Below are 23620 nucleotides of genomic sequence, written 5' to 3'. Positions count from 1 at the left end.
AGAGAAAGAAAAGACCTACCTCTACAAAATAAACCCAAAACAATTAAGAAAACAGTAATAGGATCATGTGCTGTGCTGTGCTTAGTCACTCAGTCATGTCCGACTCTGCGACCCCATGGACTGCATCCCACCAGGCTCCTCTGCTCATGGGACTCTCCAGGCAAGAATACTGGAGTGGATTGCCATGCCCTCCTCCAGGGGATCTTCCCAACACAGGGATCAAACCCAGGTCTCCCACATTGCAGGCAGATTCTTTACCATCTGAGCCAGGGAAGCCCAATAGGATTATATGTATTGATAATTACCTTAAACGTAAATAAATTAAATGTACCAACCAAAAGACAGACTGGCTGAGCAGGTGAAAACATGTACATGTATGAAAATATGTGCACTCCACGTACCACCTCACTCTGCTTGACCCCCCAAGTTGCATGTAATTATTTGTTAGGTTAATCACGTTCCTATTATAGCTTCCATTTGTAATTATCTTTTTTTTGGGGGGGTGGGGGGTCTGGCTATTGATCGTGAAGGGCTTCCCTGGTGGCTCAGAAGTTAAAGTATCTGCCTGCAATGTGGAAGACCTGGGTTTGATCCCTGTGTTGAGAAGGTCCCCTGGAGGAGGGCATGGCAACCCACTCTAGTATTCTTGCCTGGAGAATCCCATGGGTGGAGGAGCCTGGTGGGCTATAGTCCATGGGGTCGCAAAGAGTCAGACATGACTGAGTGACTTCACTTTCACTTTCATTGATATCAAAACTGATAAACATCTTTCACTATTATGATTATGTAACTATTCCTTACTTAAAACAAGCGTACCATGATTGGTCAACAGAAAAATAACAGAATTCTGTATCACAAGAACTACCATTTAATAGAAAAACCTGTAATCACTTTTTTAAAATCCAGATGCATATCAGAATTATCTTGGAATTTTTTGAAAAATTCAAATGCCCAGTTATTACTTTCTTTTTTCCACCAGAGCTCCAGATATGATTCTAGTTAGCATCCATGTTTAAAAACAATTGAACTATATGAGGACCTTTTATTTTTATCTAGTTAAATGGAAACCCACTCCAGTATTCTTCTGGAGAATCCCAGGGACAGAGGAGCCTGGTGGGCTGCCATCTGTGGGGTCACACAGAGTTGGAAATGACTGAAGCGACTTAGCAGCAGCAGCACAAGTTTGCTTCACTTTTCTATTTCATATCTGTGTTCCCATTTCATTTAGTTTGTTTAAATTTTTCCAACTTTTTATTGATGTTTTTTCTCAAGCCTTCATCAAGTGTAGTACAAAAGCTCTTGTATACACATAGATGAATAATATGTGTAATATATATATTAGAATACTTATGAGTTTTTGCTTAACTAAAAAATGTATAACATTTGATTCCACTTGTTTTAGTATGAATAGAATGTAAGACTTCTAACTTTAAGAAATAGATGTGCAACAAGAAACAAAGGTTTACTGTATAGCATAGGGAACTATAGTAAATAGCTTGCAATTCAAAACTAGTATAAATGCATATATAACTGAATCACAAAACAAAAGAATTCTACTTTTGAAATTTAGTAATGTTTATCTTTTTGCCAGTTTTTCTAAATGTTCTATGGAAATCTTTTTTTTTTTTTCAAAAATCAGTAAAACTTTATTCGCTTCCATTCTTTCGCCATTAACAGAAAACTGGAGAAAGCAAAATGTTACGTGTTTACAAAGATAAATGGCCTCTTTACCCAGAGAAGATCAAAACCTCAAACGACAACGGGGAAGATAAAAGCACCCTCCCCCACATCCCCTGAGCTGACCCATGTCATCTTAGACAAAGCCTTCAGTCCACTGGCCAGGGACCTTGTATATGGCCAATTCAAGATGAGGGCCAAGAAATCAGACCAATCCGTTCCCGTGATAAAAAGTCGAACAGAAGCTACACCAAGGGTCAAGTGCCTGTATTTTTACAGGACACAGGAACCAGGCGGCTACTTATAAAAAAAAAAAAAAAACAAGATTCATTTCAGGCACTTTTTTATTATTTTTTTCTTTTGTTTTGTTTTGAAATCAGTAAAAGAAACTGGGTCCTATAAGCTGCAGTGATCTAAGCAGCAGCAAGTTTGTGCATTCGTCTTTTTTTGTTTAAATACGTTTAAATTATCACACTGCTGGCACACCTCATTTGCATGAAATTCTGCACCATACATACTAATTGTAGTAAAGTTACCCACGCCCCATGCCAGAAAAAAAAAAAAAAAACCTACTCTGGAAGATAATTTTCACTGAAATCTAACCAAACTTCGTTAAGTGGACTGTGACAAGATTATAAATGATATGAAAAATAACATTTTAACATTTGGCCATCAACTTAAGGAAATGGTTTGCCTATACAAATTTTGGTAATTTTTAATATATTCTACCCTCATATGGTCGTCAGAATTAAAGCGTAATAAACAGAAAAGGAAGAAGAATGCAACTGAGTGCTAAGGCAGAAATCTTGCCAGAAGTAATGAAGGTAGAGTATATACTAACTATCAAGTGCAGAATTTCATAGGGCCAACAAGTTAACAGTCTATATTTTTCTCTTACACAGGCAAAGTGGATTTTGCAATTACCAGTTGCGTTAAATGCACCAAATAAAGCTCCTAAAATTGATACTATAAGGCGCCACCTTAAGTTTTCCAGGCTGCAACTGTGCATAATTTTAAAATGGTTTTCTTAAATTTATTTATTTTTTTAAACATAACACGAGGAAGGTGTTAAAACTGGTGTAATAGCTCAATAGAATAAGTATTCCAGATTTTGGGAGGGATGAAGAGAGAGATATTCAGAACCCTTCACCAGAATCCCCCCGACTTGATCATAGTGGATTAATGATGTGCTTTGTGGATGTGGTTAGTCAATGACACCAGCTTGACGGATCTTTCTTTCTGCACCAAATCCCATTGAGTTATCTGGTCCCCTTGGCTGACGAAGAACCATTAGGCGAGGAGCACTGGCATCATCCAGGGTGATATTCTTCAAGCGATTGACCAACCTATCAGGTCGTGGAGCTGCAACAGCCTTGGGGCCCTCGCAGACTCGCCAAACATTACAAGCACTGCACTTGCCAGTGCACTGATTAAGAATCACTGAGAATTCCACCTCATCTCCTGCCTGTAGCTCAATGCCATCCTGAACTTCTTTCACGTGGAAAAAGAGCTTCTTGCTATCTCCTACTTCATAGTTAATGAAGCCAAACTGATCTTTCACACACTCCACTGTAGCCCTACACAGGGGTGTGATGTTGTAGGCCATAGTCTGTGCATTTTGGCCCAGGACACACAACTGGAACTTGACACTCTCCCCTTTCTGTAGGCAATCCCCTTTGTTGGCCACCCCAACTATGCCAAATGGATAGACCTCACCTTTCATATCCCCTTTGTCCACGATCTCAATCATTCCTTGGTACTCATTCTGTGTTGGATCAACACTCCTCAAGGGGCGAATGACTTTACCAGGGTAGATGGTGGGATCAGCTTCCTCAGTAATGCCATTCACTGAGTGTGTTTTGCTCACTTTTTCTGCACTGACTTTGTTGCCTTTTCCTTTGGACAAGCTGTACTCAACCATGTCCCCCAGTTCCAGGCTATCAACATCACCAGAGAACTCACTGTAATGGAAAAAGATTTCCTTATCATGATTGGCTGTTTCAATAAATCCAAAATTATCCTTCAAAGTTGCCACATAACCCAAGAGCCTCTTGGAGTTTGAATTACGACCTAAGAGCCGCACACAAGTTGCAATCTGCTGTCCAGGCCTCTGTTTGTCACTAATACTAAATTCAACCTTGTCTCCTATTTGAGGAGAAGTAGATCCTTCCACATCCTTGGCTTGAAAAGCAATAGTCAGTTTCACCCCACAATCATCATAAGCAATAATGCCATCCTCAGCCTCCTTTTCTTTGCCTTTATTTGGGCTAGTGGTTTTAGGATTCGAAAAAGTGGCCTCTTTTTCTACAGTGCCCAGAAAACGATGATCTGAATGGGAGTGGAACGAAACCGTGCCCTTGGGAAGTTTTTTAATCCTAATAGCATGATTTCTTTGGGCAGAGAGCATATCAGGAACCACAGTAAACTCTACTTCATCTGCAATATGAAGCTGGTTCCCATCCAGAATTTCACTGAAGTGGAAGAACATACGAGCATCACGATCCACACACTTGATGAAACCAAAACCATCTCTCATGGCAGCAATTACATCCATCTCTCTGGCTTCATTAGTGAACTGAAATGTATTTGATAGAACTTCTATGTTGGTTGCTCGTTCTAATTTGTCACGACGGTCTGTTGAAATATTAAACCTAACGTGGTCACCTTCCAACAGCGTCACCTTGGATTTTGTATCTTTGTCTCCAAAGGGAAGTTCTTTAGGAATCACAAAATCAACTTTGATGCGTCCTGGCAATGGGTCATTCTGGTTTTTACTGGGTACTTTGGGGATAACTTTGGTTACAGTTCCTTCAAAATGTTCAATGCTGATATCTTCAAAAATGACTGTTCCTTGAGGCAATAGTCTGACATCTGTTGCAACTTCTTTACCATTTCGGTCCTTGACTGTGAATTCCACATCATCTCCAGGCTGTAAGGATTCTAAGTCACCCTTAAATTCACTATAGTGAAAGAATATCTCCTTTACAATATCGCCTCTTTCAATAAAGCCAAATGCCTCTTTCATGGCACAAACTACTCCCTGATAGCGAGCTTGTTTCTTTTTCAACAGCATAATATTACGAGCACTTACAGCACCAGTATGTTTATTGTTATCAATTACAAAGTTTATTTTATCTCCAGTTTCCAGCTGAACATTCCCTTCAACATCTTCAGGGGTGTAAGACAGATAAAACACTTCTTGTCCATTAATTCGTTCTTCAGGGAGGATTTCTTGTTTTCTCTTCACCAGTTTAACAGCAATGGGCTTCCCAGTCCGCCGGTCAGATGATACTTCAAATTCAACATCATCTCCTACTTTTAAGTCCTGCAGGTTGCCATAATACTGTGAACAGTGGAAGAAAAGTCTAGCTTGACGTTCTGAACACTGAATAAATCCATAAGAGGTTAGCAGTTTTTCAACAATCCCAGTTTCACGCAGTGCTGCTGAAGTACCACTGGGGTACCCATTATGTCCATTGTTGTGGAGAAGGTTTGGATCAAAGCTCATCTCGCAGTGATAATCAAATATTGCACTTTCAGTAGTATTTGCTGATTCTTCTTTTTCAGCAGACGTTTCAAAGAATGAAAGTTGCTAGTATTAAAAAAAAAAAAAAAGAGCGAGAGAAAACGATCTATCAAGCTAATAAAGAATACAACTGCTGCTGCACCGGGCAATGTCACAGCACAGCATTGAAGAAAACAAAGACTACTAGCAGCGTTGGGAAGTGCTCTTTCAAAGCTGTTGAGTAGGCACAAACTTCTTGTTTCAGATCAAGTGTTGTGTCTTCAACTTAAGTGTACTCTTCTTTGGTCTTGTTGGTTGTTTCGAGGTTTGTTGCCTGATCTGAACTTGAAGCAGCAGTTTCAGGTGGTAAAGTCTGTTCTGTTACACTTCATACCCAACAGCTCAGCGCCCCGTCTCCAGCGCCGCCATAAGCAGCACGGCTGGAAATCTTATAACAATGTATGAGACACAAAATATAAATATATTTGTTTAGGATGTAAGATTAATATAAATTAACATAAACATAAATTAATTATATTTAAATTATTAATGATATCATTCAAGGTGCTCCTATTCTTATTTTTTCTGTACTTGATAAAATATCCTCAGAGAAATGTTAATATGTCTCACTATGATTATACATATTTTTCTTTGCTCTTTTATTTTTCTGATTTTGCTTTATGTATCTTTGTTTCATTATTGTTAGATGTCTAATGGTTTATAATGTCTATCTTCTTTGTGAACTGCACCTTTTATCATGAAAAATGTTCATCTTTTTTCATTTAAAAGTAAATAAATTAATTTAAAAAAAAACAGTTAGAGCATATTAAAACTAGCAAAGTTAAATAACGAAGATACTGAATGATCAAGAACAGGTTAAACTCTCTCTGGTTTAAGATGAATGAGAAGTACATGTTACACTTCAGTTCTAATCTTCATCAAAATTAAAGTTCCAGTAGTTAAAATGTCCAATCTAAATTAGCCAGAACAAATAACTGAAACCTCAGTGTGACTTGGACAGATTTTTTTTTCCAACAGTAGCATTAATTGTAGAACATTATGTTAAAGCATTTCAAGCGCCAAGTGCTTTAATTATGATCTAATAAATAACTAAATTATTTTGAAGTTTATTTCACCTTGGAGTACGGAATGAAGCAGGGCAAAGGCTAATAGAGTTTTGCCAAGAGAACGCACTAGTCATAGCAAACACTCTCTTCCAACAACACAAGACAAGACTCTCCACATGGACATCACCAGATGGTCAACACCAAAATCAGATTCATCATATTCTTTGCAGCCAAAGATGGAAAAGCTGTATACAGTCAGCAAAAAACCAGACTGGGAGCTGACTGTGGCTCAGATCAGGATTTCCTTATTGCCAAATTCAGACTTAAATTGAACGAAGTGGGGAAAACCACTAGACCATTCAGGTATGACCTAAATCAAATCCCTTATGATTAGACAGTGGAAGGGAGTAATAGATTTAAGGGACTAAATCTGACAGAGTGCCTGATGAACTATGGACAGAGGTTCATGACATTGTACAGGAGACAGGGATCAAGACCATCCCCATGGAAAAGAAATGCAAAAAAGCAAAATGGCTGTCTGGGGAGACATTACAAATAGCTGTGAAAAGAAGAGAAGTGAAAAGCCAAGGAGAAAAGGAAAGATATAAGCATCTGAATGCAGAGTTCCAAAGAATAGCAAGAGGAGATAAGAAAGCCTTGCTCAGCAATCAATGCAAAGAAATAGAGGAAAACAACAGAATGGGAAAGACTAGAGATCTCTTCAAGAAAATTACAGATACCAAGGGAATATTACATACCAAGGTGTGCTCAATAAAGGACAGAAATGGTATGGACCTAACAGAAGCAGAAGATACTAAGGAGAGGTGGCAAGAATACACAGAAGAATTCTAAAAAGAAGATCTTCACGACCCAGATAATCACGATGGTGTGGTCACTCACCAAGAGCCAGACATCCTGGAATGTGAAGTCAAGTGGGCCTTCGAAAGCATCACTATGAACAAAGCTAGTGGAGGTGATGAAGTCCCAGCTGAGCTATTTCAAATCCTGAAAGATGATGCTGTGAAAGTGCTGCACTCAATATGCCAGCAAATTCGGAAAATTCAATAGTGGCCACAGGATTGGAAAAAGGTCAGTTTTCATTCCAATCCCAAAGAAAGGCAATGCTATACAATGCTCAAACTAATATACAATTGCACTCATCTCACATGCCAGTAAAGTAATGCTCACAATTCTCCAAGCCAGGCTTCAGCAATACATGAACTGTGAACTTCCTGATGTCCAAGCTGGTTTTAGAAAAGGCAGAGGAACCAGAGATCAAATTGCCAACATCCACTAGATCATGGAAAAAGCAAGAGAGTTCCAGAAAAACATCTATTTCTGCTTTATTGACTATGCCAAAGCCTTTGACTGTGTGGATCACAATAAACTGTGGACAATTCTGAAAGAGATGGCAATACCAGACCACCTGACCTGCCTCTTGAGAAACCTATATGCAGGTCAGGAAGCAACAGTTAGAACTGGACATGGAACAACAGACTGGTTCCAAATAGGAAAAGGAGTAAGTCAAGGCTGTATATTGTCACCCTGCTTATTTAGCTTATATGCAGAGTATATCATGAGAAACGCTGGGCTGGAAGAAGCACAAGCTGGAATCAAGATTGCCGGGAGAAATATCAATAACCTCAGATATGCAGATGACACCACCCTTATGGCAGTAAGTGAAGAGGAACTCAAAAGCCTCTTGATGAAAGTGAAAGAGGAGAGTGAAAAAGTAGGCTTAAAGCCAAACATTCAGAAAATGAAGATCATGGCATCTGGTCCCATCACTTCATGGGAAATAGATGGGGAAACAGTGGAAACAGTGTCAGACTTTATTTCTTTGGGCTCCAAAATCACTGCAGATGGTGACTGCAGCCATGAAATTAAAAGACACTTACTCCTTGAAAGGAAAGTTATGACCAACCTAGACAGCATATTCAAAAGCAGAAATTTTACTTTGCCAACAAAGGTCCATCTAGTCAAGGCTATGGTTTTCCCAGTGGTCATGTATGGATGTGAGAGTTGGACTGTGAAGAAAGCTAAGCACCGAAGAATTGATATTTTGAACTGTGGTGTTGGAGAAGACTCTTGAGAGTCCCTTGGACTGCAAGGAGATCCTCAGTCCATCCTAAAGGAGATCAGTCTTGGGTGTTCATTGGAAAGACTGATGCTAAAGCTGAAACCCCAATACTTTGGCCACCTCATGTGAAGAGTTGACTCATTGGAAAAGACCCTAATGTTGGGAGGGATTGGGGGCAGGAGGAAAAGGGGACGACAGAGAGTGAGACGGCTGGATTGCATCACCGACTTGATGGACGTTAGTTTGAACTCTTGAGAGATGGTGATGGATAGGGAGGCCTGGCATGCTGCAATTCATGGGGTCGCAAAGAGTCGGACACGACTGAGTGACTGAGCTGAACTGAACTGAGTTATTACTAAATCCTAAAGAAATCAATCCTAAAGGAAATCAGTCCTTAATATTAATTGAAAGGACTGATGCTGAAGCTCCAATACTTTGGCCACCTGATGTGAAGAACTGACTCATCAGAGAAAACCCTGATGCTGGGAACGTTTGAAGGCAGGAGGAGAAGGGGACGACAGAGGACAATATGGTTTGATGGCATCACCAACTCGATGGACATGAATTTGAACAAGCTCCGGGAATTGGTGATGGACAAAGAAGCGTGTCGTGCTGCAGTCCATGGGATCATAAAATGACACACGACTGAGTGACTGAACTGAATTATTACTAACACCTGAAAGTGTCAAAAGTTGATCTTAGTTAAATAAAAATTAAAGTAGAAAATTAAAAATAAGAACAGGGAATGTAGCAGTTACATAAACATTTTAAACATCCTCCAGAAATAGTAATGTAGATGGGCGTAATTAAATTTTATTCAGTTTGTCATAATCAGAGTCAGAAAAATACTAACTTACTGTCAAAACCAGTAAATGAATTTTCAAAAACATCTAACAGCTCCCTTTCACAATACATATTTACAAGCATGTGTATATCAAAGGATCTAGGCTATATCTACCTTATAGTGTTGTAGGAGAGGAATATTGAGAGCATTCTATTTACTTGAGAATATGATGATACTCCAGAGATCATTTTCAAGGTGTTGTCAATTTAGAGTTCAGTTGCTACTAAATTTCAAAATAGCATTTAATAAACTATACAGAAAATGAAGTGAATCTTTCTAAAATACTGCTTTGTTTTATTGGATCAACAAACAAGCCATCTTAGTTTCTCCCTCTGTATATATCCTCTGGGGTTAGCAGACATTTGATCTTGTTCAAAATGTCTGTAAGACGTTTGGCCCACATCAAAAGGTCTTTATTTGGTCCTATCCAAAAGCACCTGACACAGATCAAATATGCTCATGGATGTTTTAGACGGGACCAAGTTTCCAGGATCTTTTGGTGTTGTCCAAATGTCTCATTAACCAACTGTCTTATGGATCAAATGTGTTTGTTAGACCCTCTGGCTCTAACTAAATCCATCTTCCTAGGCCAAAACATGTCAAGTATATTCCTTCCTCAATGCCTCCACTTCATTTTCTCTGCTAGAGTATCTATCCCTCTCCTAAATCTAACAGTGACTGACACATAGTAGGCACTCAAAAAATATCTGTAGAATGAATACACTTGTCCAAACCCTGCCCTTCCTTGAAGGTCTAGCTCAAGTCCTACTACCTCACTCAGAGCCATCTTTCTAACTTCATAAAGCTCTTATTTGTGTGAAACACTAATCTGGAATTAAACAAATATAATGTTATGTTACTATTTACCCTTAAATATATATATATAGCCTATTTTTCTAATAAAATGTAGGTTCCTAGTGAGTAGTCTTATGCCTCTTTGCATTCACAGGGCTCTGTAGGGCTAAGGATTTGAAAAAAGTTATAAAATAATTCATTTGTTTATACAGGGCAGTATGCATAGGTAATCTAGCAAGTTCTGCTATGTAACATTTATTGACTACCTATGTGCCAACCATTTGTGAACGGAAATGATAACTAAAGGTCCTTAAAGCTAATCTGAAATTGTAAGACTGATTCAAAGGTCTGAGTTTTTTGAGAATTCAATGAAAATTATGTATTATGGTCTCTCCAAATGTAGTTATTCTCAAAATTTTGCATACGCTTGCAGGCTCTGCCATACTCTCTGACACATTTGGGGACCCAATTAATTCAGCCCCACCATAACTAAAATTTTTCACAAATACATCTTATCCTAATTCAAGTATAAATGCCTCAAAGAAATTTTCTTATTAACAATTCCTACAAAAATGTTTAAAGAATCAAATACTATAATAGATGAAAAATTTATGAACTGCTTAGTGTTAGATAAATGAAAGGAAGTATTCTTATACCACTTTTTTTGACTAAATCTCAACCTTCTGAAGACTATATCTAATGAACAAGCCTGATTCCTTCTTACTAGAAACAACATTCTACTTTGCATATGCCATGCCAAAACTTCATGAAATTAATGTAATTATTATATCAAATATCTTCAAATATAATACTCTCTAAGTTGATCCATTTTTAGCTGCTGCTGCTGCTAAGTCACTTCAGTCGTGTCCGACTCTGTGCAACCCCATAGACGGCAGCCCACCAGGCTCCCCCATCCCTGGGATTATCCAGGCAAGAACACTGGAGTGGGTTGCCATTTCCTTCTCGAATGTATAAAAGTGAAAAGTTGAAGTGAAGTCGCTCAGCCGTGTCCGACTCTTAGCGATCCCATGGACTGCAGCCTACCAGGCTCCTCCGTCCACGAGATTTTCCAGGCAAGAGTACTGGAGTGGGGGTGCCATTGCCTTCTCCGCATTTTTAGCTACAATGGTCAATAATACCTTGCTTAAGTAATACCTTAAGAAAAAATATACCTTTATACGATAATTGCTTAACTTTTTAAAGGCTTCATTTTTTGAGGTCAAGATTCAGAAATGGAGGGAGCTGGAATGGTATAAAAAGAAGTATTCCTCTTAGTGTAAGGCTGGTGCCCGAGGAGCTGTTCACAAGGAAAATCTCATCAGCACAAGGATGTTTATGATTTGTCCTTAGCGACTAAACCACCACCACCACCACCATACTTTGGTAGGGAAAAGAGGAAAGTTAGTCTGCCATCCCTGGTAAAGGAAAAAAGTAGCTTACCCATCTCCAGTTGCTCCTACTTTTTGCTCTTTCTTCTCATCACCTCTTCCCCCCACCCGTTTTTCCCCCAGCAACTATCTATCTATTCTACTTATTTTCCTTTTCTAATAGACTTTAAAATATATATTTATTTATTTAGGTTGCTCTGGGTCTTCATTGTTATGCACAGGCTTTCTATAGTTGCAGTGAGCAGGGGCTACGATTCTTTGTGGTGTGTGGGCTTCTCATCGCAGTGGTATCTCTTGGGAACACAGGCTCTAAGTGTGTGGGCTTCAGTAGTAGCATGTGGGCTCAGTAGTTTGGTAAATGGCATATGGGATCTTCCTAGACCAGAGACTGAACCTGTGTCCCCTGTATTAGCAGGTGCATTTTTAACCATGGGACCAGCAGGGAAGTCCTTGTTTCACTTATTTTTCAATCCTTATTTTACCTCCATTTCCTACTTTTCCATCTTTCTCCCTTTCCTTTGTAGATCTGAATGGCTAATAGCTTGCCTTATCAGCAGGGGAGAGAAGACTATGACTTTCTGGGTGATTTCTGGGTAATTTCCTTCATCCATAGAGCTAAAGTACAAACACACAGGCATAAATATACAACTGATGAAGTTTAGCCTCTTTTGAAATATTAGGTAGGAGACAGGAAGAACATAAATTGGCCTGAAAAATCAAGCACTGCTTCAAGATAAACTAAACATTATTGAAACCAATATAAAATGGTAAGAGAGACTGGTTTCAAAATATCGTGCTGTGTTTCAGCACCTTCTTTGTACTAGACTTTCAGTCTCAGAATGCAAAGGGACCTTACTGGTCTTCTGATTCAGTCATTCCTCTGACAATAGAATCCCTCCTATAACACACTACCAAGTGACCCCAAGTGAGTGTATGTATGGACCACCCTCAGTAATGGGAATCTCCACTAATAGATCATTCCATCCTTTTATAGCTCTATGAGAAAATTCTACTAAAGACAGAACTGAAACATGCAATTTTCACTGGTCCTGATTACACTCTTTTGGTTCATGAAGCAGAGGTCCAGACACTCTTGCCAATGAAAGCATACTATAATTCTCCATTACTAACTTGTGTGTCCCCTGTATTACTTTTTCAAGATTAATAAATTTTATGACAATGGCAAGTGCATTAACTCACCTTGTGCTTTAACAGAGACATTACCATATCTTTTGTTCTGACTAAAATTGAAACAAGAAAAGGTGCTAATGCTTCATTATGTAGCTATTGTATAAGAACTTTTCTTGAGAGCAAGATAAGTCTTACACAGGACTTTGTTCGGTTTTAAAGTAATCACCAGTGAGTCACTAATATGTCTATATATATCATGGTGCTTATTTTCTTAAAAAAATCAGTGGGTGAATCATCTCTAAGAGAATAAGCTATTATTAAATCTACTGAGAACAGAGTCTATCAGCTACAGCATTACTTGTTATACTGGTACATGGAAAGCAGATACTTTGCTGAAATAGGAACTTTTAAAATTCTGCCTGTATTTTTCAAAACACTTGTAATAAAGAGCAAATAAACTATGAAAACATATCTGTACAATTTGGGCCTTCCATGTCAGCATTTCAAACAGTCTATTTAAAAGGGTTGAAATGCTGAGATCACAAATAAAGAACCTGTGAAAAAGCTATAGGGGTAAAACAGCCACAAACTATAAGGCTTTAGCATCTCAATCCTCAAAGATTTGAGACTCTAGTATACCTTAATTTACACTCTTATCAGTTAGGTTTTTAATAGATGATCAATGAAAAATGTTAATCTTATTTCCACTCTACTAGAATTCTACCAAGAGAATCCTTAAGTTTGGGTTATTCTTAAAGAAATCTTTTTTAATGCATGTTTCACATTACAGTTTTTGAGTAAACAACCTCAGAAATAATCTCTGCAATTAAATTACACAAAAATGGAATGGTAACCAAATAAACACATTGTATTTTACAATTTTAAAGATGATTTCTCTCATTAAAATATAATGAATAACCATCAAGGGTCTGAAAAAAATCAAAATAATTCTAAGAAGAAACAAGGATCCCCAGGTTCGATCCCTGGGTCAAGAGGATCCCCTGGACAAGGAAATGGCAATCCACTCCAATATTCTTGCTTGGAAAATTCCATGGATGGAGGGACCTGACAGGCTAAAGTCCATGGGGTTGCAAAGAGTCAAACACGACTGAGGGACTTCATTTCAAGAAGAAACAAGGCTATAAATATGTAATCATTTTAATAAAAGCTGAATATATAACACAACAAATTCCTATTGTACTTGTTTGAAACTGTTGCTCACTGTTATGAAAAGCAAGTTACCAGCCTACTGGCAAATAACAATAATGAATACTTGAGAATGTTTTCCATAGTAAGAATTTCTGTTTCCTTGGTCTCAGGATCACTTGATAAATAATTATTCTATTGATGGAAGTGATCAAGTGGTACAAAAAAAATTCTTCATGACCCAGATAATCATGATGGTGTGATCACTCACCTAGAGCCAGACATCCTGGAATGTGAAGTCAAGTGGGCCTTAGGTGATAGAATTCCAGTTGAGCTATTTCAAATCCTGAAAGATGATGCTGTTAGAGTGCTACACTCAATATGTTAGCAAATTTGGAAAACTCAGCAGTGGCCACAGGACTGGAAAAGATCAATTTTCACTCTAATCCCAAAGAAAGAAAGAAAGAAAGTGAAGTCACTAAGTCATGTCCGACTCTTTGTGACCCCGTGGACTGTAGCCTAACAGGCTGCTCCGTCCATGGGATTCTCCAGGCAAGAATAATGGAGTGGGTTGCCATTTCCTTCTCGAGGGGATCTTCCCCACCCAGGGATCAAACCCGGGTCTCTTGCATTGCAGACAATGCCAAAGAATGCTCAAACTACTGCACAATTGCACTCATCTTACATGCTAGTAAAGTGATGCTTAAAATTCTCCAAGCCAGGCTTCAGTAATACATGAACCGTGAACTTCCACATGTGCAAGCTGGTCTTAGAAAAGGCAAAGGAACAAGAGATTAAATTGCCAACATCTGCTGGATCACTGAAGAAGCAAGAGAGTTACAGAAAAACATCTATTTCGGTTTTATTGACTATGCTAAAGCCTTTGACTGGATCACAATAAACTGTGGAAAATTCTTAGAGATGGGAATACCAGACCACCTGACATGCCTCTTGAGAAACCTGTATGCAGGTCAGGAAGCAACAGTTAGAAATGGACATGGAACAACAGACTAGTTCCAAACAGGAAAAGGAGTACGTCAAGGCTGTATATTGTCACCCTGCTTATTTAACTGATATGCAGAGTACATCATGAGAAACGCTGGGCTGGAGGAAGCATAAGCTGGAATCAAGATTGCTGGGCGAAATATCAATAACCTCAGATATGCAGATGACACCACCCTTATGGCAGAAAGTGAAGAAGAACTAAAGAGCCTCTTGATGAAACTGAAAGAGGAGAGTGAAAAAGCTCAACATTCAGAAAACTAAAATCATGGCATCTGGTTCCATTCAGTTCAGTTTAGTCGCTCAGTTGTGTCTGACTATTTGCGACCCCATGAATCACAGCACGCCAGGCCTCCCTGTCCATCACCAACTCCCGGAGTTCACTGAGACTCACGTCCATCGAGTCAGTGATGCCATCCAGCCATCTCATCCTCTGTCGTCCCCTTCTGGTCCCATTACTTCATGGCCAATAGATGGGGAAACAGTGGAAACAATGGCTGACTTTATTTTTCTGAGCTCCCAAATCACTGCTGATGGTGACTGCAGCCATGAAATTAAAAGACGCTTACTCCTTGGAAGGAAAGTTATGACCAACCTATACAGTATATTAAAAAGCAGAGACATTGCTTTGCCAACAAAGGTCCGTCTAGTCAAGGCTATAGTTTTTCCAGTGGTCATGTATGGATGTGAGAGTTGGACTATAAAGAAAGCTGAGTGCAGAAGAATTGATGCTTTTGAACTGCAGTATTGGAGAAGACTCTTGAGAGTCCTTTGGACTGCAAGGAGATCCAACCAGTCCATCCTAAAGGAGATCAGTCCTGGGTGTTCATTGGAAGGACTAATGTTGAAGCTGAAACTCCAATACTTTGGCCACCTGATGCGAAAAGCTGACTCATTTGAGAAGACCCTGATCCTGGGAAAGATTAAGGACAGGAGGAAAAGGGGATGACAGAGGATGAGGTGGTTGGATGGAATCACCGTCTCAATGGACATGCTGCTAAGTCACTTCAGTCATGTCTGACTCTGTGCGACCCCATAGACGGCAGCCCACCAGGCTCCTCCATCCCTGGGATTCTCCAGGCAAGAACACTGGAGTGGGTTGCCATTTCCTTCTCCAATGCAAGAAAGTGAAAAGTGAAAGTGAAGTCGCTCAGTCGTGTCCAACTCTTTGTGACCCCATAGACTGCAGCCTACCAGGCTCCTCCGCCCATGGGATTTCCCAGGCAAGAGTACTGGAGTGGGGTGCCATTGCCTTGGGTAAATTCCAGGAGATGGTGATGGACAGAGAGGCCTGGTGTGTTATGGTTAATGGGGTTGCAAAGAGTCAGACATAAGTGAGTGACTGAACTGAACTGAACTGAACTGAACTGAACATATCTGAGAGAGCTAGTTCTTGGGCGGGTTGATAAGGAGTCCAGTTGAGGAACAGGAGGAAGTGACAAACATTTTCCATCCTTTGTCTTGGTCACATAAGAGTTTCTGTTTGTTTGTTTGTTTTTTTTCCCTTAAGCTCCGAGTTGTTATGGCAACAATCTAACTTTCTTTAAACCCAGAGCTAACAACAAAACAACTCATCTTGCTCAAGGGTATGTTTTTCCTTAAACTCTGTACTAATGATTATATAACAACAATGTGTCTTGCTGGATGATATGTTTCTCCTTAACAGGAACCTGTTCCTTCTGGCTAATCTTATTATTTGTTATTTTAAGATGCACGTTGTGGGAGTGGGTCTGCTAAGACCTTCACCGCCTTGAGGCATTCTTCTGACCTATTGTTAGTAACCAAGGAAAAAGGTCTATAAATCCCTTGCTAAGACTGGGAGGTGGGGGGTGGGGCACTCTTTTTGCCCACTGTTGATGTCTGTGTCAGAATCTTTCTCTATCGCTTTCCACTTTAATAAAACTTTTGCCACACAAAGCTTTGAGTGAGTGAAGCTGTGTCTTTGTCCCAAAGCGAAATTTTCTCCTTCAGAGATAATGAATCTGACACTGTTTACTGTAAACTATCATCTCTGTCTCAAACTCTTTATCCCTTCTCCATATCCTTCCCCCCCCAGTCATGAATGAGTCTGTTCTCTTAGTGTGAGTCTCTTTCTATTTTGTAATTAAGTTCGTTTGAATTATTTCCTTTTAGATTCCACATATAAGAAATGTCATATGATATTTTTCCTTCTCTGTCTGACTTCTCTGTCTGGCTCAGTAGGAAGCAATTAATATATTTTTAAATCTAGTGAAAGTGAAAGTCGTTCAGTCATGTCTGACTCTTTGTGACCCCATGGACTGTACAGTCCAAGGAATTCTCCAGGCCAGAATACTGGAGTGGGTAGCCTTTCCCTTCTCCAGGGGATCTTCCCAACCCAGGGATTGAACCCAGGTCTCTCACACTGCAGGTGGATTCTTTACCAGCTGAGCCACAAGGGAAGCCCATCTAGAGTTATGATTAATTTCCCTCTAAATATATTTAAGTATAAATGTCTAAAAATTAAAATTTGAATCATATATTTGCATATATGGGTGTAACAGAATGCACTGATTCATTCATTCAACAGCCATTCATTCAAGTGTCTTCTGTATACTATATCTCAAGAGCCTGAGAAACTTGAGCTACAAATATGAATAAAATGTGATCCCTGCTTTTAAGGAAACTTTTAGCTTAATGAGGAAAAAATACAAAAATAAAGCAATACATGGTTTTAAGCAGTATAAAAGAAGTGTGTACAATGGGGATACAGAGAAGGAATTAATCTTTTCTATTTAGGGAGCAGAGATATGTTCATTTTAAACATATGATATGTTAAACATATGATATGATATGATATGATATGATATGATATGATATGATATGATATGTTCATTTTAAAGTATTTCAAGGAGATGGAAAATTTTACCTATACAGGACATAAATTGCCCAGCCTATGAAAGCCTGGGATAATTCAGAATTTAATCATGTTACTCTTATGAACTATTAATTAATATTTCTTTAACCAGGATGCTTTGTTCTTTAAGGGCAAGAAGTCTAAAAGTTATTCAAAGTTTTAACTCAGTCAACAAACAGTTCCTAAAGAAACACTATGCTCCAGGCAGGTGTCATCTTAGGCCATGGGGGTATAAATATGCAAAATCATTATTCTTGCCCTTAAGTACTGTATAATCTTTAGTGTGCAAGTTGGACAAATATATCACCAGTAAAGGATGATAAAAGAATATGGTGAAGGACTTCCACTTATGGAAAAATGAAGAAGATATATTTTTCCCAATTCCTTTCACTAAGTAAATATAACAAGATATTATATAGAAAATAAGTACAGGAAGACTCAATGGTGGAGAGAAGATGGAAACCAGATAGGCATGTCAGGACCTGAGGAATGACATGGCAGTGAGGTCCCTGGATTTTCTTTTTGCCTCATATGTCTTAGACTGTCTGCTAAAGACGCTAGCAACACAGAAATGGCAACCAGTGAGGACAGACACCCAAGAAAAGCAGCTCTCTTTAGCCAAAAGACCAGGAAAGGGGGGTCTAGCAAGACACAAAACAGTCACTCTACTACAGTCAAAAACCACAGACAAGATTGCATGAGCCAAGGCTGAGGGGAGAGAGAACCTAGGCTTTCATTCTGGCTAGGCTGAAATACGGTATTCTAACACTCCCCATCCCACCAAGGTAGCATTACAGAAGGTAGAACTTTCATCCCTGCCAGATGGTAATAAGCCCTGGCCCCCAAGATATTAGTGGAAACCATGTAGGGAATCTGAATATCCATTACCATCTGATATTAATGAGGCCACCCCTCCCCTTCCCTGATAAAGCAGTACATGAGAAGGCCTAGTGGAGAGTCATGATTTTCCCTATCATCAAATGGTAACAAGGTCACTCCCCCTCCCCACTCCACTAACAGTGTTCACTATTGGGAAGCACTAATGAGGTACTTCTACTCCTTCCGGCTGGGGTGTTAATAGCAGAAATCTATGGGAGACCTGAACTCACTCTTGCTCAGGAATATTAAGGGGGCTCTCCTCTCCTTGGGTGTCAAAAGATACTGAGCAGGGAAGCTTGACTTCTACCCTCAACACAACTTAATTTAAAAGGACAATAAGATAAATACCAACAAGTGATAGAGATGCAGAATTACTTGACGAACATTTTAAAGCAACAATCAGAAAATGTTTCAACAAGCAATTATAAACATTTGAAGAAAATTAAAAAATAGAAAGTCTCAGCAAAGAAATACAAAGATTTGGCAGATAAATATAAGATACAAAGAAAAATCAAATGGAAAATTTAGGCTTGAACAATACAATGACTGAAATAAAAAACTCAATGGGTGAGCTCAAAGAACCCAAAGAAGTTCATAGCAAGATACATCACAGTTGAACTTCTAAAAACCAAAGAAAAGAAAAAAATTGAAAAAAAATGAAAGAGAAACAACATCTAAACTACACAGAGAAAATGATTCAAATAGCAGATATCTCATCAGAAACCACACAGTCCAAAAGAAAGTGTCACAACATTTCTCAAGTGGTGAAAGAAATGAACTGTTAGCATGTATTTCTATATATAGGAAAGATTTCCACTAAGAATAAGGAGGAAAGAAAACTAAAAGAATTTTTCACCAGCACACTAATCCTAAAGAAGAAAGAAATGAAGTGTTACCAAAAACTAAGCTTCTCTATGCACTACTGTCAAACTGAATCTCGGATACAGAGTTTTGGGCAAAATAGAAAAGGATTGGTACCGAGCAGGACCCTGTGGAGCTCCTGGACACTAAGGCCTTGTTGTCTTCCATTTCTTGTAGGCAAGACTCCAGCCTCCATGACCTTCTGTGAGTTAAAAAAGGAGAAGCAGCAACAAAACCACCTGAGGCAAGATTAAAGGAACTGGAACAGATCATCAGGATTAGGAGACCTGGCCACCTGAGGCCCTGCACAAATCCTAATCATGTCAGTGTGTGTGCTAAGTCACGTCAGTCCTGTCTGACTCTTTGAGGCTCTGTAGATTATAGCCTGTCAGACTCCTCTGTCCAAGGGATTCTCCAGACAAGAATACTGGAATGGATTGCCAGGCCTTCCTCCAGGGGAGCTCCTCAAACCACGGATTGAATCTGGATCTCTTACATCTTCAGCATTGGAAGGGAGATATTTTATCATGAGCACCACCTGGGAAGCACAAGCGGGAATCAAGATTCAGTTCAGATCAGTCCAGTTCAGTTCAGTTCAGTTGCTTAGTCGTGTCTGACTCTTTGCGACCCCATGAATCGCAGCATGCCAGGCCTCCCTGTCCATCACCATCTCCTGGAGTTCACTCAGACTCACGTCCATCGAGTCTGTGATGCCATCCAGCCATCTCATCCTCAGTCGTCCCCTTCTCCTCCTGCCCTCAATCCCTCCCAGCATCACAGTCTTATCCAATGGGTTAATTCCTCGCATGAGGTGGCCAAAGTACTGGAGTTTCAGCTTTAGCATCATTCCTTCCAAAAGAAATCCCAGGGCTGATCTCCTTCAGGATGACTGGTTGGATTTCCTTGCAGTCCAAGGGACTCTCAAGAGTCTTCTCCAACACCACAGTTCAAAAGCATCAATTTTTCGGCGCTCAGCCTTCTTCACAGTCCAACTCTCACATCCATACAGGATCAAAGGAAAAACCATAGCCTTGACTAGACGGACCTTAGTTGGCAAAGTAATGTCTCTGCTTTTGAATATGCTATCTAGGTTGGTCATAACTTTTCTTCCAAGGAGTAAGCATCTTTTAATTTCATGGCTGCAATCACCATCTGCAGTGATTTTGGAGCCCAAAGAAATAAAGTCTGACACTGTTTCCACTGTTTCCCCATCTATTTCCCATGAAGTGATGGGACCAGATGCCATGATCTTCATTTGCTGAATGTTGAGCTTTAAGCCAACTTTTTCACTCTCCTCTTTCACTTTCATCAAGAGGCTTTTTAGTTCCTCTTCACTTTCTGCCATAAGGGTGGTGTCATCTGCATATCTGAGGTTATTGATATTTCTCCCAGCATTCCAGCTTGTGTTTCTTCCAGTCCAGGGTTTCTCATGATGTACTCTGTATATAAGTTAAATAAGTAGGGTGACAATATACAGCCTTGATGTTCTCCTTTTCCTATTTGGAACCAGTCTGTTGTTCCATGTCCAGTTCTAACTGTTGCTTCCTGACCTGCATTCAGATTTCTCAAGAGGCAAGTCAGGTGGTCTGGTACTCCCATCTCTTTCAGAATTGTCCACAGTTTATTGTAATCCACACAGTCAAAGGCTTTGGCATAGTCAATAGAGCAGAAATAGATGTTTTTTCTGGAACTCTCTTCCTTTTTCAATGATCCAGCAGATGTTGGCAATTTCATCTCTGGTTCCTCTGCCTTTTCTAAAACCAGCTTGAACATCTGGAAGTTCAGTTCATGTATTGCTGAAGCCTGGCTTGGAGAATTTTGAGCATTACTGTACTAGCGTGTGAGACGAGTGCAATTGTTTGAGCATTCTTTTGCATTGCCTTTCTTTGGGATTGGAATGAAAACTGACCTTTTCCAGTCCTGTGGCCACTGCTGAGTTTTCCAAACTTGCTAGCATATTGAGTGCAGCACTTTCACAGCATCATCTTTCAGGATTTGAAACAGCTCAACTGGAATTCCATCACCTCCACTAGCTTTGTTCATAGTCATGCTTTCTAAGGCCCACTTGACTTCACATTCCAAGATGTCTGGCTCTAGATTAGTGATCACATCATCATGATTATCTGGGTGGTGAAGATCTTTTCTGTACAGTTCTTCTGTGTATTCTTGCCATCTCTTCTTAATATCTTCTGCTTCTGTTAGGTCCATACCATTTCTGTCCTTTCTCGAGCCCATCTTTGCATGAAATGTTCCCTTGGTATCTCTAATTTTCTTGAAGAGATCTCTAGTCTTTCCCATTCTGTTCTTTTCCTCTATTTCTTTGCACTGATCACTGAAGAAGGCTTTCTTATCTCTTCTTGCTATTCTTTGGAACTCTGCATTCAGATGCCTATATCTTTCCTTTTCTCCTTTGCTTTTCACTTCTCTTCTTTTCACAGCTATTTGTAAGGCCTCCTCAGACAGCCATTTTGCTTTTTTGCATTTCTTTTCCATGGGGATGGTCTTGATCCCTGTCTCCTGTACAATGTCACAAACCTCATTCCATAGTTTATCAGGCACTCTATCAGATCTAGGCCCTTAAATCTATTTCTCGCTTCCACTGTATAATCATAAGGGATTTGATTTAGGTCATACCTGAATGATCTAGCTGTTTTCCCTACTTTCTTCAATTTGAGTCTGAATTTGGTAATAAGGAGTTCATGATCTGAGCTACAGTCAGCACCCAGTCTTGTTTTTTTTGACTGTATAGAGCTTCTCCATCTTTGGCTGCAAAGAATATAATCAGTCTGATTTCAGTGTTGACCATCTGGTGATGTCCATGTGTAGAGTCTTCTCTTGTGTTGTTGGAAGAGGGTGTTTGCTATGACCAGTGCATTTTCTTGGCAAAACTCTAGTAGTCTTTGCCCTGCTTCATTCTGCATTCCAAGGCCAAATTTGCCTGTTACTCCAGGTGTTTCTTGACTTCCTACTTTTGCATTCCAGTCCCCTATAATAAAAAGGACATCTTTTGGGGGTGTTATTTCTAAAAGGTCTTGTAGGTCTTCATAAAACTGTTCAACTTCAGCTTCTTCAGCGTTACTGGTTGGGGCCTAGACTTGGATAATTGTGATATTGAACGGTTTGCTTTGCAGACGAACAGAGATCATTCTGTCATTTTTGAGATTGCACCCAAGTACTGCATTTTGGACTCTTTTGCTGACCATAATGGCTACTCCATTTCTTCTGAGGGATTCCTGCCTGCAGTAGTAGATATAATGGTCATCTGAGTTAAATTCACCCATTCCAGTCCATTTTAGTTCGTTGATTCCTAGAATGTTGATGTTCACCCTTGCCATCTCCTGTTTGACCACTTCCAATTTGCCTTGATTCATGGACCTGACATTCCAGGTTCCTATGCAATATTGCTCTTTACAGCATCGGCTCTTGCTTCTATCACCAGTCACATCCACAACTGGGTATTATTTTTGCTTTGGCTCCATCCCTTCATTCTTTCTGGAGTTATTTCTCCACTGATCTCCAGTAGCATATTGGGCACCTAATGACCTGGGGAGTTAAGTCTTTTGCATTCTGTTGTTTTCCTCTATTTCTTTGCATTGATCGCTGAAGAAGCCTTTCTTATCTCTTCTTGCCATTCTTTGGAATCAAGATTGCCAGGAGAAATATCAGTAACCTCAGATATGCAGATGACACTACCCTTATGGCAGAAAACAAAGAAGAACTAAAGAGCCTCTTGATTTAAATGAAAGAGGAGAGTGAAAATGTTGGCTTAAAGCTCAACATTCAAAAATCTAAGAATGTAGCACCTGGTCCCATCACTTCATGGCAAATAGATGGGGAAATAGTGGAAACAGGGGCACACTTTATTTTGGGGGGCTCCAAAATCACTGCAGATGGTGACTGCAGCCATGAAATTAAAAGACGCTTACTCTGGGACGAAAAGTTATGACCAACCTAGATAGCGTGTTAAAAAGCAAAGGCATTACTTTGCTGACTAAGGTCCATGTAGTCAATGCTATGGTTTTTCCAGTGGTCATGTATGGATGTGAGAGTTGGACTATAAGGAAAGCTGAGAGTTGAAGACTTGATGTTTTTGAACTGTGGTGTTGGAGAAGACTCTTGAGAGTCCCTTGGACTGCAAGGAGATCCAGCCAGTCCATCCTAAAGGAAAGCAGTCCTGAATATTCATTGGAAGGACTGATGTTGAAACAGAAATTCCAATATTTTGGCCATCTGATGCAAAGAACTGACTCATTGGAAAAGACCCTGATGCTGGAAAAGATTGAAGGTGGGAGGAGAAGGGGATGACAGAGGATGAGATGGTTGGATAGCATCACCGACTCAAAGGACATGAGTTTGAGTAAACTCCAGGA

General features: G+C 39.6%; 2 protein-coding genes across 3 annotated transcripts in view; both read right to left on the bottom strand.

Annotated features, from left to right (window-relative positions):
- APOOL (apolipoprotein O like) overlaps nucleotides 1-23620 on the bottom strand; it is a 94438-nt gene that overhangs the window by 54004 nt on the left and 16814 nt on the right. Inside the window, exon 1 of one of the 2 annotated variants that reach the window (XM_060408384.1) lies at nucleotides 13905-14070. The exons of the other annotated variant lie outside the window; for it this stretch is intronic. The gene's annotated coding sequence lies outside the window, so the exon portion shown is untranslated. Of the gene's footprint in view, nucleotides 1-13904; nucleotides 14071-23620 lie in introns of those variants that run through there. 2 annotated transcript variants of the gene reach the window in all.
- LOC101123097 (cold shock domain-containing protein E1-like) lies at nucleotides 2686-5623 on the bottom strand. The gene has a single exon (XM_042242248.2). The coding sequence runs from the start codon at nucleotides 5183-5185 to the stop codon at nucleotides 2882-2884; it is 2304 nt and encodes a 767-aa protein (XP_042098182.1). The 5' UTR covers nucleotides 5186-5623; the 3' UTR covers nucleotides 2686-2881.

This window comes from Ovis aries, chromosome X (genome assembly GCF_016772045.2).
Source record: "Ovis aries strain OAR_USU_Benz2616 breed Rambouillet chromosome X, ARS-UI_Ramb_v3.0, whole genome shotgun sequence".
NCBI classification, from domain to species: domain Eukaryota; kingdom Metazoa; phylum Chordata; class Mammalia; order Artiodactyla; family Bovidae; genus Ovis; species Ovis aries.
The sequence above is the reverse complement of the archived record's forward strand: the minus strand, read 5'-3'. Positions and strand labels throughout refer to the sequence as shown.

What these genes read in the sequence shown, in the direction of transcription:
- LOC101123097 (XM_042242248.2), bottom strand. Translation starts at nt 5,185, where the DNA reads ATGAGCTTTGATCCAAACCTTCTCCACAACAATGGACATAATGGGTAC.